Source organism: Dipodomys ordii, unplaced genomic scaffold (genome assembly GCF_000151885.1).
Source record: "Dipodomys ordii isolate 6190 unplaced genomic scaffold, Dord_2.0 Scaffold175, whole genome shotgun sequence".
In the NCBI taxonomy this organism is placed as follows: Eukaryota; Metazoa; Chordata; class Mammalia; order Rodentia; family Heteromyidae; genus Dipodomys; species Dipodomys ordii.
This window is the reverse complement of record NW_012267391.1, coordinates 1,055,321-1,071,899: the sequence shown is the minus strand read 5'-3', so window position 1 is coordinate 1,071,899 and position 16,579 is coordinate 1,055,321. Positions and strand designations below refer to the sequence as shown.

Below are 16,579 nucleotides of genomic sequence, written 5' to 3'. Positions count from 1 at the left end.
TTCAGCTCAAGGTTAGCACTCTACCACTTGAGCCACAGCGCCACTTCCAGCTTTTTTCTTTTTGCTTATGTGGTGCTGAGGAATCGAACCCAGGGCGTCAGGCGTGCAAGGCAAGCACTCTACCACTGAGCCACCTTCCCAGCCCCTTGACTTTTCTTTTTATAACATCAATATACTTTGTACCAGAAAGAAAGACTTCAGGCTTTGATGAAGATATGGAAGTTAAACCAAGAGATACTGTGAAGATAAATAAAGTGGGAAATGAGGAAATTTTTATAAAGTATTATCAAATAAAACTAAGAAAAAATACTACTTGAAAGTGAAGTTAGGTTTAGACTTAGCAGATTCAGTTTAGTTTTAAATTTTCCTTTGTGACTAAAAAGACTTATTTATTCTTAAGTTGCAAAAGGACAAACTATAAACTTGTTTAAAAGTGAAGGGAGAGAGCATGAGAAAAGCAATTTCTGTCTGTATAAGTAAAAATAAACTGGTACTTCTGTGGGTAAAACAACTCTAAATCCATGCAACTGAAGACACAATTTATTTGAACCACTGGAGAAAGATATTCTTATGCCTTCTGCTTCTGCAAAGTCACTATCTCATTTGGCAGCCAATTATTAAACCCTTTTTGCATGTTGATATCTTACTTGAAGTTGTAAAGAACAGAAATATGAGTAAGACATAATAGTCTCTGATCTCAGAACTTCTAAGGAAAGATTTACTTTCACAGAATCACTTGCTTCACCTTCCATAACTTATCAAAGCCTGATATCTTTCTATTCAGTTTCAATTACCTTTCCAGGAGATCCACCCTCTGGTTTATTTTCTTAACCTGAAAACCTGAGTCCTTTGCTACTTCAAGACATTGCCCAACATCAGCTTAAAAGCCCTGACTCTGATAGTGATTTGTTAACTCCCTCTTTGATTTATATAAGGTGGGTGGACCATCATATCCTTCCATCAGGCCAGGTGTGTGCTGCGATGAGAAGTAAGATTACAGGGATGGGAGAGGCCCACACTCTAATAGATAAAGGTCTAAGAAAAGAGAAAAGCGCAGGACTCCCCAGGGCCTCTCTAAATACACTCTCCTTTGGTTTCCTTGCTTCAGTGCAGAGTAAATCTGCTTGAAGTGTTTTCTTCCGAAAATACATAACTATATCTGAAATTCGAGATAGAAAAAAAAGTACCCTATTACCATTGTTAAAGAGTTTACTACAAGGACAGGCCTCTCATTGAACTGTACCCTTTCTTTGCTTTTCCACTAAGATGCTGATGCACATAAGAACCTTACCTTCCAGAATTCTATCAAATTTAAAGTATAAAATTTTCAACATTAAGGACTAACTATGACTACAAAAACCAAGCACCCTACTGTTCTAAAATTATAGGCAACTTAAGCATTCTCTACCTACAGATGCAGAGTTCATATTTAGAGATAAATTCTTAGCCTTTTAAAAATTCAAAGTAAGAATATAAAGGAATTTCATGGAATAAAATGCATAATTGCATAAAAGTTTAACAGATTGAATGTCCTTAAACTGAAAATCTGAAATGCTCTGAAAGTCTAAAATTTCTTGAGCACTCATGTGTTGCCCAAAGTGGAAAATTCCATGCCTGGTACGTGAAATGGGCCACAACTAAAACAGAGCACACCAACAATATTGACTAAAACTTCCTGTGTATGTAGGTGTATATGAACCCAATGTGGTGGCAAATGTTTATAATCCAAACTATTCAGGAGGCAGACACAGAAGAATTACAGTTTGAGGGCAAGCATGGCAAAAGTTAGTGAAATTTTATTATTTCATAAACAACCCTATTGTGATGCTACCTACCCTGGTCTGCACTACTCAGAAAGAAGAGGTAGGAAGAATTTCATTCAAGGCCAGCCCAGGAAAAGTTAATGCAAAATTCTGATAAACAAGTGAAAAGTAAAAGGACTGGGGCATTGCTCAGGCAGTAAAGCACTTGGCTAGAAAGTGTGAGACTCTGATGCTGCAAAAATAAATAAATAAGTACATACATACATATGTACATACATACCCATGTGAGTCCTGGCCCAAGATAGCTCATTATGTATTTACAAATATTCCAAAGTATAGTACTTCTCTGTCCCCAAGCATTTTGAAGAAGAGATACTTGACTATTTTTTTAAAATGATCACTAAGTGGAGAAGATTCAGTTATCTTTAGTTGTATGTTAATGAAAGTACACTTTTCTTAGAGATGCAGTGCTTCTGATAGTTATGACACATATTCAGACTTTGTGCATGTTGCTCGTGTGTGTGTGTATGTGTGTGTGTGTGTGTTGGTTCTGGAACTTGAACTCAGGGCCTGGGCACTGTCCCTGAGCTTTTTTCTCAGGGCTAACACTCTACCACTTGAGCCATACCTCCACTTCTTGCTTGTTGGTGATTAAATGGAGATAAGTCTCAGGAACTTCCTCCCCTGGCTGACTTCAAATCATGATCCTCAGATCTCAGCCTCCTGAGTGAGCTAGGATTATAGTCATGAGCCACCAGCACCAGCAATTTTTAAAGTCAAAATTTAAAGTCACCAAGTTTTTGGCTAGAAGTATGGCTCAATTAAGATAGAGTACCTTGCCTACTAAACATGAGGCCCTGAGTGCAAATCCCAGTACCACCCTCCCACCAAACAAAAACAAAAATAAAAACAAAACAACTTAGAGTTCAGTCTTAATAATTTTATCCTATAAGACAATAACTATAATGCACTGTTTAGTAACTATAAGCTTGTTAAAACAATTCATGTAGATAAAGTGTGGTGTCATATCTGATGTTGGCTTCATCTCTCCTGAATGATTATAATAGCAGAATTCAGATTTCAGTTTCAGTATGAAGTCAGGGGCACATTGCTATGATATACACTAGAAGGATTCATTATATTAAGCACTTACAGGAGCAAGTTTGACCTCCCATGCATATTAATATGTGGCTCCCTTGGAAATAGTTTATACATAAACTCTATCCATGAGGTACAAATTTATGGATACTACTCACAATTTCAGAAGAGTTCACAGAACCACTGATGCTTTTTAGTCATTTCTTCCTATTGTAATATATATTCTGCAGCAGTACTGTCAAGTACATTTAGATACAAAAATTGACTTTTATGTCATCAAATATTGTAAATAACTCCTAAACTTAAGTAGACCATGGCATTTACAAAAAATAAGTTTATTTCATCCATAAACATTGGAAAGTTGCAGTTTCTCAACACTTAAAAATAGTTTAATGTAAGTCAATCCTGTAATCCTCAAGAACATTGAAGTTCAGAGACCAAAATGTAAAGGAACGCAAGAGTTTCACTCATAGATTAACCTTTCAGAAAGGTTAAAACCAGTAGACTTTTGATAATCTGTTTCCTGGTGAAATTTGTGAGTCTTTATATTTGGTAGCGCTAAAACTAACAATAATTGAAGATATCTCTAGCATTGTAACTTGTACATTAGTAGAAGGGCATTTTCCTTGCCATCCTTCAATAATCCTCAATAATTTCTACAAGTTAAATATGAATAAAAATCATATTTTCAACTGTTTACACTGGTCCTGAGAGTCGGGACTTGGCCACTGTCCCTTAGCTTTGTTGCCCAAGGCTAGCACTATACCATTTGAGCCACAACTCTGCTTCTGACCTTTTTTTCTTTTTTGGTGGTGGATTAGAGATAAGAGACAGACTTTCCTGTCTAGGCTGGCTTCAAACCATGATCCTCTGATCTCAGCCTCTTGAGTAGCTAGGATTATAGGAATGAGCTACCAGCATACTGAAAAAATTCCAAGCTTTCAAAAAATCTTGAGCTTTAGTGGAAATTCAAGACATAACCATGTTTAAATGATAATGTGATTACATTCAAGTACCAAAAAGGTCTCTTGGCTTCAACCTCCAAATGACCATTAAATACTTCCATGTTACCCTTTCAGAAGTAGCCGAATTACATTTCCCTCCCATATTTACTATTGTTTATGCCTCTTGTATCTTCCTTCAGCTCTGAACTATGAAACTACAGACCCTATGCCAAAAAAATAAACAATGAACTGTGAGGACAGGCAGATAAAATACTTTGGTTTGTTCCTACACCAAAACACTTGGTTCCTTATTCTTGTACCTTGAAATACAAACTTACATGTAAGCTCTAAAAGACTCCAAGGCACATTATTTATTACAAATAGAAAACTAAAAGGCCAGACCCCTCCTGTAAAACTAATACAGAGCTAATTATTTGTAGAACATAACTGTGTTTCCTTACTTAACGGCAGAAAACCTAGATACACAGAGGTATGGTGAATCATTAACTGTCACTGCCAGTTAGGGACCCAAAGCAATCTAAAGGATTACTAGAGTTATAGAACAGATCAATGGAAAAATACAATTAAATTTACAGGAGTCTATTTTACATATACATTTTCACAAACTTATTTACTAGATCCTCTAGTCAGTTAATATAACAGCATTTTCCCCTCAAATAAGATTTGCTATGCATTGCAAATGCACTGGAAGGAAATGTAGGGGACATGTTTAGGTCATTAGCTTCTGAAGAAAGGGAAGATAGAAGAGTGTTAATTCATATGTTTATAATTCTCACCTCATAGACATGACTAACAACTCCTGGTCAGAGCCTCCAGTCACCTCTAAGTCTCAAGTTCTGTTTCCAGATCTTAGTGGGAGATTTATGTCTAAGTGAGGAATGGGATTGTCCTGTAACAACTGTGCTTCAATAGGTGTCATTTTCCACATGTTGAAATTAGAAGATAATTCTAAAACTACTCTGAGAGGAAGAAAAAGGCTTAAGCTATTAAATCTCGTTTGCTGCATCCAAAACTTTGATAGTGGTGCTAAAAGGCTCATTCCCCACCTCTTGGTAGTAATATTTTTCTTTCTTTCCCTCCTTATTATTTATTTATGTATTTATTTATTTTAGGTAGGCTTGCTATTCCCATTTTGTTGCAAGGCTGCATTTTAATTCTTCTGATTCTGCAGTTGAACACCTGCAGTTGAACACCTTTGACACCTGTGTTCATTTGTTCTCAGCTGGTGAATGAGCAACAAGAAAGCAGACCCCTCCTGAGTCCTTCCATCGATGACTTTCTCTGTGAAACCAAATCGGAAGCTATTGCAAGGCCAGTAACATCCAATACAGCTGGTAATTCTTTTATTTTAACTATGCCTCAAGTAGAGTTGATCTGAACCATAATATAATGTGCATCTTTTTTTACAACCATTTTAGGTGGGGAATAATACTTGTAACTAAATGAAACTTTAGACATATACTCTTTAGAATAAATTAGATATAACCTATGATTATTTAAAAAGAAATTACAATGTATTTTACTCTATTAATTTTGCTAGAACTTAAGAGTTCCACTGTTACCAGTTAATTTTCTATGCCTTTGTTTATCTTGATATCTTGTCATTTTTATTTGCATCACACTGAAACAAAGTATCTATTTCAGAGTAAGGATTTTCAAGTTTTGGTTGATGGCCTAATCAATTATTTTTCAAAATATGTGGTGAAACAAAAGTTAGGTACAATAAAAATGTAGATTTTTTAAAACAACTAAAATGTCCTGCAGCCACTGGATAGTAAAGACTCAAGTCTATTTTCCCCATGTTGACATGTTATTTCTTCCTCTTAAAAATTCCCTGATCAGTGCCAAAGTGACTTAAGCTTTCTTAAGCAGGGAGCCTTCAGTTGCTTGGCACTAGCACATATAGGGTTCAAACATGTCTCAGGAGGGAGTGCTGAATTCCATTGGCACAATACATACTTCTCCAGCACTTTAGCCTTTCTGAATCAGTCTCATTTGGTCAACATTCATAGTCTAAGGAACAGCATGCAAATAAAAATGGAAAAAACAATTTTCAGAATCAAAGATCAAAGCTTATATTGGATAGGTAATATAGAGTTGCATAGAAAGAGAAGTCAATAATCCCATCTGTCTTCTTAAATTTGTGTCATTTTTCCATGACGTCCTTGGCTAGCTGCTGGCTTGTATATTTTCATTGTAGGTAGAAATATTGAAGAAAATCTTAAAAGGAGGAAATTGTGACTTTTTCCAAAAAATACTAAAACTTGCAAACGCAAGAATGAATGACAAATACGAGTGCCTTAGGTGGGAATATAATCCAAGGTTTCTGAGGTCAAACTCCATGAATTCCAACCCCAGCTCTGTATCCATGGGCAAGTTGCTGAGCTTTCTCACCTAGCTTACCCTTAGTTGCCTCATCTAGTACTAAGAGCATATCTCATAAGTCACTTGAGAAGACCAAATAAAAGGATCTATGAATGTACTTTATGCCATGTAAATTCTAATATGACCATTTCTGCTAGTATCAGGTGAAAACAGTATTCCTTACACTTCCCTTTTCTTAAAAATCAGTAAACAACATTACTGTACTTAAGCAATCATTTTCTAAAATCAACTATCACACTGAGTAATCAAGAAAATAAATTTCATCCTTGGTAACATTGTTCAATTAGATTTACCTTCCTAATCTAGGAAACTGGAGCTTAGCCCTCCAAAATTGCAAAGCTACCCCCAGAAAATCCAGAGAGCCTGTGTTTCTTAGAGCAGCAAAGCCATGAGAAATAGATGCACTAAGGGATTACTCTTCACTTTCCAGTTCCCACTGATGAGAAAGTTAAGGCACTTAGGAAGGGCCCAATGTGAAAGAGCCACATAAGATTAGTCTCAAAAGCTTTTCATCTTGATTATCTAACATTTAAAAGAAAGACCTGGAGTTATCACCAGTGGCTCACTCCTGTAAACCTAGCTACTTGGGAGACTGAGATCTGAAGATTGTGGTTCTAAACCATTTGTCTCTAACAGAAGAGAACACTGGATGTAGAAGTATGGCTCAGGTGATAGACTGCCTGCCTTGAGCAAAAAAGCAAAGAAATAGGGTTCAGGCCCTGAGTTCTAGTACTGGACACAAGAGGGGGTTGGGACAGGAAGGAAGGAAGGAAGGAAACCTATGAAATACTGAAATTCTAGATGACTACCAAAAGAAGGTAATTTCTTGTCATACAAAACCTTCAGTATTGTCCTCTTAGTTTCCTAAGCCTATGGTAATAAAGTTCCACAAGACAAACGATACAGAAATCAAAAGCAGTGACATCAGGGAATAAACCAAAGGGGGAAAAAAAAGAAAGAAGAAAAACTGAAAACTGTACAATATAAAAAACTCTTATTTCCATTTCTTGGGGTTCATTTCAATAAGCATCATTTTATATGGTCATTGCACACAGCTATCATATCCTTTCCTAAGAATATCCTAGACATATTCTAATTATTACAAATGAGGAAAATCGTGGTGCTTATGTTTCTTTGGGTCTGGCTTACTTCACTTAATTTTTTCCAGGTCTTTCCATTTCCTTATGTGAATCACAGAAATGCTGGAACAAAGGGTGAAGTAATTCAACAGTAATATCACTAGACACTATATAGGAACTGAACTTAGGATAACTAAGCTTATCAAATAAGGATATTTTTCTTTTGTTTTTCTATTAACATCCAAATTTTCCTTTACTTCATCTATAATCCAGGGAGGCACCTAATTCTCTGGCTTTCTTAAATTGCATCCTTATATTTAACACAAGCTAAAATAATTGTGAAACTGTTTGATTTTTAAAAGTAAACAAATATACACTTACTCATAAATCAAATGAAATAACTAATATTTTAAAGTGATTATACAAATTTGAGGCCAGTCTGGGATACCTAGTAAGTCCTTGTCTACAAAAAAAGAAGAAAAAAAAGATTATTTGAGTCATACTATAATTTTTGTAACAATAATTTGTTCTTTGATCTCCTAATAAATCTAATATACATTAAAGCACAAGTCAGACTCTGCTAAGGATCAAGGAGAAAACCAGGTTTCTTAGTTTGTATTCATCACACTACATAATCTAAAGGCATTTATCCATTAACTTGAGCTATTGGGTGAATTAAGTTTTAGAACAAACATTTTTGGGTTAAAAAAAATCTTACTCCTCCTTCACTTAGGTTTTATATACTTACATACAAGACTTTAATTATAAGAAAAGAACTATACATAACAAAGTTTCCGGCCCTGCTATAGCTATTTACGAAAATATCTTTATTGTAAAAATAAGCATATTTACAAAACACATTTTTATGAAGCTTCAGTGTTCACAAACTCAAATCACATATCTTTTGAGAGCTTAGAAATTTGAGTAGGAGTTGTAATTACATATTCCAGCGAAGAGGAAAAAGTTGTTTGAATTATTTATCCCTTTGATATAACTATATTTGAAAGTGTCTGATACTGCCATTTAATTCATGACCAATATGACATAGTAGTACAAATAACATTGAATGTACTACAAAATGTCTAAAGGAAGCTTCTTACAAGGTACTATTTCATTCTTTTGAAGGGGCCTCCCTTCCCAGGACTCAATTAATGTAGTAATTAATATTTAGTCACAGTGCCACTTGCCAGCTTTCTAATACACTATGCTATGTTCTCCAATCAAGTATACCTGAAGAAGTTGAAAACAAACACTTTAATCATCGATTTTCAGGAAATTTCAGCCAATGGAATTAAGGTTTACAAAGAAAGCTTCTGAGGTTATTAATTATTTAAATCATGCCTCAAACTCTTCAAATGGCCAGATAACCAGTATCTTAAAAATAAATAAATAAATAAATACACTGTATCTGTAAACTCTGCACCCTGCCCCCAGACATGGATGAAGGCTAGAGAAGAGGGGTTAATTATGCATGCTTGGAGACACCCATCTATAGTTGAGTCTTTGAGTCCTCCTAGACTCAGTAACAGATGTGTTAGTTTCCCATTACGTCTGAAAAAATCACCACAAACTTATTGCCTAAAACAATGCAGTTTTATTACTTTAAAGTTGTGGAAGTTGGAAGTGCTCCTATCAAGATTCATCAGTCTACTTTCCTTCAGGAGCTCTAGGACAGAATTTGTTTTCTTACTTTTTCCAGCTTCTTGGGGACACCTATCATTGTTGATTTTTAGATCTTTCCTCAGTCTTCAAAATAACCGGTATAAAAATCTCCAAAACTGGGGGCTGGGAAGGTGGCTCAGTGGTAGAGCACTTGCCTTGCATGCTTGAGGCCCTGGGTTCGATTCCTCAGCACCACATACGCAGAAAAAAGAAGCCGGAAGTGGTGCTGTGGCTCAAGTGGTAGAGCGCTAGCCTTAAGCTGAAGAGCTGAGGGACAGCACCCAGGCCCAGAGTTCAGACCCCACGACCGGACCCAAAAAAAAAACAAAAAAACAAAAAATCTCCAAAACTGTCTACAAACCTCAATCCTCATCCCCAATTGCATCTGTTTCATTTTTATATATTTTCTTTATGACCTTCCTGACTTCTACTTAGAAGAACACTAATGATTACATAAGACCAGTGGTCCATGAGACTCAGCAACTAACCACCAAAAAACCAGAAGTGGAGCTGTGGCTCAAGTGATAGGGTGCAAGCCTTGAGCAAAACAGCTAAATTCAGGCCCTGAGTTCAAGCCCCAGTACCAACACAAGCCACATACACACACACACACACACACACACACACACACACACAGAGACAGAGACAGAGACAGAGACAGAGACAGAGGAAGGGAGGGAGGAGAGAAACCCCATAGCTAATGCATAGCAGGGTGAGGATTTAAACACAGGCAGTCCCAGTTGTTTTCTTATGTTGACTTATTTTATGCACAATGTTTGTATAACTTCAAGTAACCAAACTGACTTAGCTGAAGAGACAGGATAAAGTGCTTCAATAGATGATGTGGCTTAGGAGCCACCAAACTTGGAATCCCCCCTGCAGCAGATGGAAGTGAAGGGAAAGACTCCCACAACCTGTAACCTATGAGTGATGAAATGTGGCCCTTTAGGAAAGGATAGATATGTGAAATAAGATTGTACTCAGAAATATTTTACTGGATCCAACACTAATGTACATAATCAAATATATATGGAGAGAGAGGAAAGGAGATACAGACAGACAGACAGATAATTTCACATCAACTATAACAGGAAGCTATCCTTTGTCATCTGCGTAGAACTTTTGTCTAAGACCATGGTTCTATTTCTGCCTACAACATAGCTGTGATTACAAACATACTCAACCATCCTCTGTTTATTCTTAAGATTTTGCTAACTTGTGCTGGCCTCAAACCATGATCCTCCAAGAAACTGTAATTGCAGGCATTTACTTTTAAGTCTTAAATAAAAGATACACAGCCACTAAAATTTGATTTGTCTCCTTCAAAGCCTGAAAGTCTGCACCCAACCTCTTCAGTTCTTACAATTGTGGTTCTCAGGACTTGAAAGCTTACCTTTTGACCTCCAAGGCACCTCTTTCATCACCTGGGTGAAGTCCTGCGTTTGTGATAAGCTTTTGTTTGGTATTTTCAGGGAAAAGAACAAAGGGGCAGAGAGAGAAGTACCCAGGACATAGTAGAGAGGAAAAGAAGAGAATGTGACTGAACCCAGATCAAACTCACACTCCACTCCTTTAGCATTTTATTCTGAGCCGTGAGAAGCAGAGAGAGAATTAAATTCGTATTTACCAATTATTATTTTGTAACAAATGTACTCCCTATTTACAAGTATATGATTCTTATATAATTTGCTTCCAAAAGAACAAGTGACTAAGTCTTGTTTGTACAATTGGTAAAACAGTGTATGTGGCATTCCTGAGATTGTTCTTGGTGTTCTTTATAAGGAAATCACATTGGGTCTAGATTCTTTGACAACCTAACTGTATCTGAAAATTCTGTTTAACCATTATGTTGATAAAAGAAAAAGTATGTGGCACCCAGACCATGGCTGTCTGCTAGATTTAAATTTTAGACATAAAGCCTGGTAGCTTAGTTCTCAACAGCTACTTCTTTCCCTCTGTACTCCAGTATTTCTTAACCACACAAAACTCATATTTCAGATGATCTTAGTGCTCAAAAGTAGCTCCCATCTTCTCAGAAAGACTCAATTGAGATAAACTGACACTTTCAGGCTATTTTATGTTCAATTTCCTCCACAAAATCCTCTGTAGATCCAGTATCTTTATCTCATCTTCAGTTTTATCCTCAGTAGTGGTCCTTGGTATAAATATGTGGACCTGATTCCTGCCTGAGATAGAAAGGAATGAGGAAAATAGAATAATAGTAGGCGAACAACAAAAAGAAAATGAAAATATTGTAAACTGGCCTCCCAAGAATAGAAGTAGTATTTGTGTTTATACATATGTGAAGTGCAGATAGAACCCAGGTCCTTACACTTAGCTGGGTAAGCATTGTACCAAAGAGCCACACTCCCAACTCAGAAATAACATTTCCTGACTGCCTACCATAGCCTAGAACTTACACACATTAGATCATATGCTCATCATCTCGTAACTCTCAAAGACCGTTAACTCTGTTTCCAGATCAGGAAACTGAAACACAGACTTGTCAAGACACTCAATTCAAGGCACACCTAAACTGGTAGAACCAGATCTCTCTATTTCACCAATAGTATCCAATCATTGTGATTTGGAATTGAATTCAGAAAATAAGAAAATTTAGACATAGTGGTAATATTGTGATCCAAGCTACTTGATAGGCAGAGGCAAAAAGGCTAAATTAAGAGACCTTATTTCAAAGACAAGACAAAACAAAAGCATTGGAGACATGGCTCTGGTACTTCTGTAGCAAGTCAAAGCTCTACGTCCAATCTCTAGTACAAAGATTCACAATCCTTGCAACTCTGAAGATTCCCCTGGGCATGGTTAGCTCAGGCAGGTGGTGCAGTACTAAAGAAATCTGCGTTGAAGGTTTAGTTGATCCCAGGCCCTTCCTTGGGTGCAAGCAGATGGAGAGGTGTTGAGGCAGCTGCAAAATCCATTCTCCATCTGGAGGTAAAGCTAGGATATGACAGGAGAACAGCAGTCAGTGTTGCAGACCATGATTTACTAAGCTTAGAGGATGCAGACAGTATTGTAGACAGTGATTTTCTTTAGCTGGCTGAGTGAAGAGTGCTAGGCCAGGAAGACACCAGGACTGATCCACAGCCTCTATACTGAGAAATGACATAGCACAGCCTGGTGGAGAGTAGGTCTGGAGGGACCTTCTCTAATCTAAATTTTCTATGTACATAATGAGCTTGTCAAATACTAGTTACTTTCACTATAAAGGAAAGAACTGGAAATTTCAAAAGCTTCCTTTAAATTCTCATTTGCCTCAACAAACTGCTATATCTACCTTCCTTAAAGTGTTAAATACAGTAGAATCAGCCAGCTAGGAATTGAAAGTGTATGAGTCTTATACTTGGTTACATTGATATTAAACTTGCATATTTTAATTTGCACATTAACCTGTGTACTTATTCATCAACATGTGTACCTATTCATCAATTATGGATTATAAAATACCTCTCCAGAGTTAGTGCAAACAACATGCCATTTGCTGATTGAGCTGTTTAATTAAATAAAAGATGATTAAGAACATTTCTTTATACCCCATAAATTTCACTGTTTAAAATAGAGGCCTTCAGAAACTTCACTGTGGTTCTGACCATGACAAGTTCAGCCTTCTCCAGGAAAACTATAATTTAAAGAATCCTTTTTTAGAAATGAAGCAAAACAATACATTTTTACCTGACCTCAGATTGCATTTTGTCATGTTAATTTTGGTCAAAATTCATCATAGCTAAGGGAGATCTAAGTTCTGCCTCATCCATGTGCAAAATATAGAATACACAGCAAACTTCCCCACCTAACAGTTTATAAATCAACGGGAAGCCAATTTAATATGCTGTTTCTAACCTAAACTATACCCATAAGATCTCTGTGTACTCAACTGAAACCTATTTTTAAAAAGTAACTACAAGGCAGTAACTGGGCTTAACTTAACCTTATCTGTTTGTGTCTGCTAGTGTTGACTACAGGCTTAGATCTCCTCGACCTGAGTGAACCAGTCTCCCAGACTCAAAGCAAAGCCAAGAAGTCAGAACCTTCATCCAAAACTTCATCTCTCAAGAAAAAGGCTGAGGGACCTGACCTCATCAGCACAGATGTTGAGCAGAGAGGCCAGCCCCTCCAAGTCACAGAGACTTCATCCTTAGATTTAGGTAAGGAGTAGTTGTTTCCGGCCATTGCCAAACCTTCTACTACTGATGGTAGTAGTGATACAACAGGGAAGCCCCACAGCTGACAAAAGTGAATTAAACAATAGAAAAGGAAAAGTCCATGTAAGAAACTGGGCAAGGCATAAACTTTTGTGCTTGGATTGAATGCCCATCAAGGAGCTCAACTTTACGTAACTAGTATTGATGCACTCATTCAGCCCACAAGTAATTTGCTAGTCATAGAAAGCAGGCACCATATTAGATTCAATAGTTTCAAATAAAAGATGCATCTTGCTTCAATCTAGGGCAGGAGACAGAAAGATACATGAATAAACAACTCCAATACAAAGAGATAACAATAGCCAAAGTAAACATTAGAATGTACATGTCCAAGTTAATGATAACAATAATTACCATGTAGTATTTTCCTGGAATCATGCTGCACTGTTTGCATGAGACATATTATTGTCTCATTCAATTATCAGAACCTGGAAATATGTGAGAAACCAAATTTAAATTTTAACTTGTCCCAAGATCTCTAAGTTACTAAGAAGAGCTAGAACTTTTGCTTCACTGTAGTGAACATTAATGCACATACTTTGATCTTCCTGAGGGGAGAAAAAAAAACAGCTTAATCATCAGCTGATTGAATCAGTCAAATCAAGCTCTGTTTTCTCAGGAGAAAGAAAACTGGTAGGAACTTCAGAAAGTTATCTCTGCCTGTTACTAACTGCTCTTTGTGTACATAAATATGTGGTGAATATATATATATATGCTCATAAAGTGATTTTATTCATACCTATTTATAATGTTCGGAAGAATAAGTAGGATATATGTATATGTATGTATACATATATGTGTGAAATCACTTTCTACCATGATACGTATGTTAGATGGCCGATTAATTTATTCATTTGCCCCATAAATATTTTTTAAGATGCCCTGAATTGTGGGCATTTTCTATGTTCTAGGAATACAAAAATAATATATCCTTGTCTTGGGGCTGGGAAGGTAGCTCAGTGGTAGAGCATTTGCCTTGCATGCATGAGGCTCTGGATTTGATTCCTCAGCACCACATAAGCAAAAAGAAAAAAGCCGGAAGTGGCACTGTGGCTCAAGTGGTAGAATGCTAGTCTTGAGCTGAAGAGCTGAGGGACAGCGCCCAGGCCCCACGACCGGACCCCAAAAAATATATATATATATATATATATATATTTATATATCCTTGTCTTGCCAGGCACTAATAGCTCATGCTTATAATCGTAACTACTCAAGAGACTGAGATCTGATCATAGTTTGAAGCCAACCCAGGCAGGAAAGTTCATGAGAATTATCTCCATTTAATCACAGTGGAGCTGTGGCCCAAGTGATAGAGTGCTAGCCTTGAGCACAAAAGCCCAGAGTTCAGCCTCAGGACTAGCAGGATGATGATGATGATAATAATGATGATGATAATGGAATAATAATAGTAATAATAATATAATTTTGTGTTCCCTTTATCAGGTTTACAGTCTAGTAGATTTAAATATGTATTTGGAATTAAATATAAATATTGTAGTGAATTGCAATTTCACAGTTACTAAAATGTCTGAGTTTCAGTCACTACTGAATTGCAATCCTTGGGTGCCATTCCCTTAAGATTGGGATTGAAGTTGGGCAAGGTTGCACACACCTGTTGTCCCAGCTCCTGTGCAAGCTAAGGCAGAAGAATCCTGAGTTTGAGGCTAGTCCAGGCAAAGTTAGTGAGACACATTCTCAAACGTAAAATTTAAAAGGCAGGATGCTACAGGAAAGAGAGTTCAAGTTGTGGAGCTCCTATAGAGCAGCAGTAAGGCCTTCCAGTACCACGGGGCTGAAGGATAAAGATTGGGAAAAGGGGGGTTTTATTCAAAGGGCTTAACTGACAGGACTGACCGCAACAAATTCTATTTTAACAAAAGGAAAAATCCTTCTCTGGTGGATGGATGAAGACAAGACTAAAGGCAAGAATGACAATACAGAGAACCAGTGCTAACAAAGGGAAGAGAAAGATTAAGAGATATTAGAACAAGATTTGGGAATTGAAATTTATATGCCAGCAGATGGGCCTTAAAGAACATGTGAGCCCTGTGACAGGTAGAAACAACTTTCGCCATGTGCTGGTGGCTGAAGCCTGTAATCCTCGCTATTCAGGAGGCTAAATCTGGGAATCATAGTTTGAAGGAGCCCAGGCAAACATGTCTAAAAGACTCTTCTTTCTAATTAACCAGCAAAAAAAAACTGGAATGTGGAGGTGTATTTCAAGTGGTAGACTGCCAGACTTGAGCAAATGAGCCAAATGAAGATCTGACTTCACATACACACACACACACACACACACACACACACACACACACACACACACACACACACACACACACCCTGAGTGCTTCAGTTGTAAAAGCAATTTAATTTGTCTTCATAGTTCTCATTTTTACTTACTTTCATATATTTTAATTAAATTTTAATGGCACATTGAAAAGGTAAAAGATGGTCTTGGGTCTTTTATGTGTGAGAGGTAATGCTTGATTGTATAAAACTTTTCAATCTTATTCAATCTCTTTACTATCTTTACCTTGTTCTCTCTCCCTGGCTCCCTCATATCTTACCTCTTAGTAGACATTCAAACACAACTGGAAAAATGGGATGATGTTAAGTTTCATGGAGATCGAAATAGCAAGGGGCATCCAATGGCAGAGAGAAAATCATGTTCATCTAGAGCTGGATCAAAAGAGCTTTTATGGTAAGATAATCTGACTATAGAAAATAGCCATGTATGTGTCAACTATGTGAGAGTTCCTTTCATATACCGAAATAGACAATTAGTTAAATTAATCCAGATACTTAGTATTACATATAAAAACCTCATGGGTCAATGTTAATTAATTTGGCTTCTACAACCTGTAAATTATGTCAAGTGAACTGTCAAGAATTAATTAAATTCAGTCAATAAGGATTTGAGATGTCTCGTGATATAGCATTTGTTGATAATTTTCTGAATGTGTGACTGAGATAGTTAAAATGATGTATATATATATATATATAAATATTTATGAGAGAAAGTATGTAACATGGCACATCAATATTAATTAAGTTTTCTGATTATATAGGCAATCTTCACTGGCTTTCTCACTCATCCACTGTCATATAATACAATAATTAAGGGTAACTGATTACTTTGAGAAAATCTAACTACTCATTTCATCATGTTTATATGAGTCTTAAAGGGAAGTTTCCCATTCAGGTTTTGTTTCCCATTTGAACTCAACTTATTGTGTTGTTTCAAGTTCAACCTAGAGATATTTTGTGAAATGTCCCCCACAAAAAGACACAATGTTTTTTCATAAAATGAAATTCTGTGAAACAAAGTGGCTTTGTGTCAGTTTTTCCTTCTGCCTAAAATTCTAACTTAAAACAGTAACAGCACATTATGGCCACTTAAATAAATG

General features: G+C 36.6%; 1 protein-coding gene across 6 annotated transcripts in view; it reads left to right on the top strand.

The window, feature by feature from the left end:
* Pex5l (peroxisomal biogenesis factor 5-like) overlaps window positions 1-16,579 on the top strand; it is a 232,388-nt gene that overhangs the window by 151,187 nt on the left and 64,622 nt on the right. For 5 of the 6 annotated variants that reach the window (XM_013033677.1, XM_013033678.1, XM_013033682.1 and 2 more), the window contains 3 exons: window positions 5,049-5,160; window positions 12,921-13,115; window positions 15,750-15,873. In XM_013033677.1, coding sequence (XP_012889131.1) covers window positions 5,049-5,160; window positions 12,921-13,115; window positions 15,750-15,873 — 431 coding nt within the window. The remainder of the gene's footprint in view (window positions 1-5,048; window positions 5,161-12,920; window positions 13,116-15,749; window positions 15,874-16,579) is intronic. The other variant, XM_013033681.1, reaches the window with a different exon arrangement.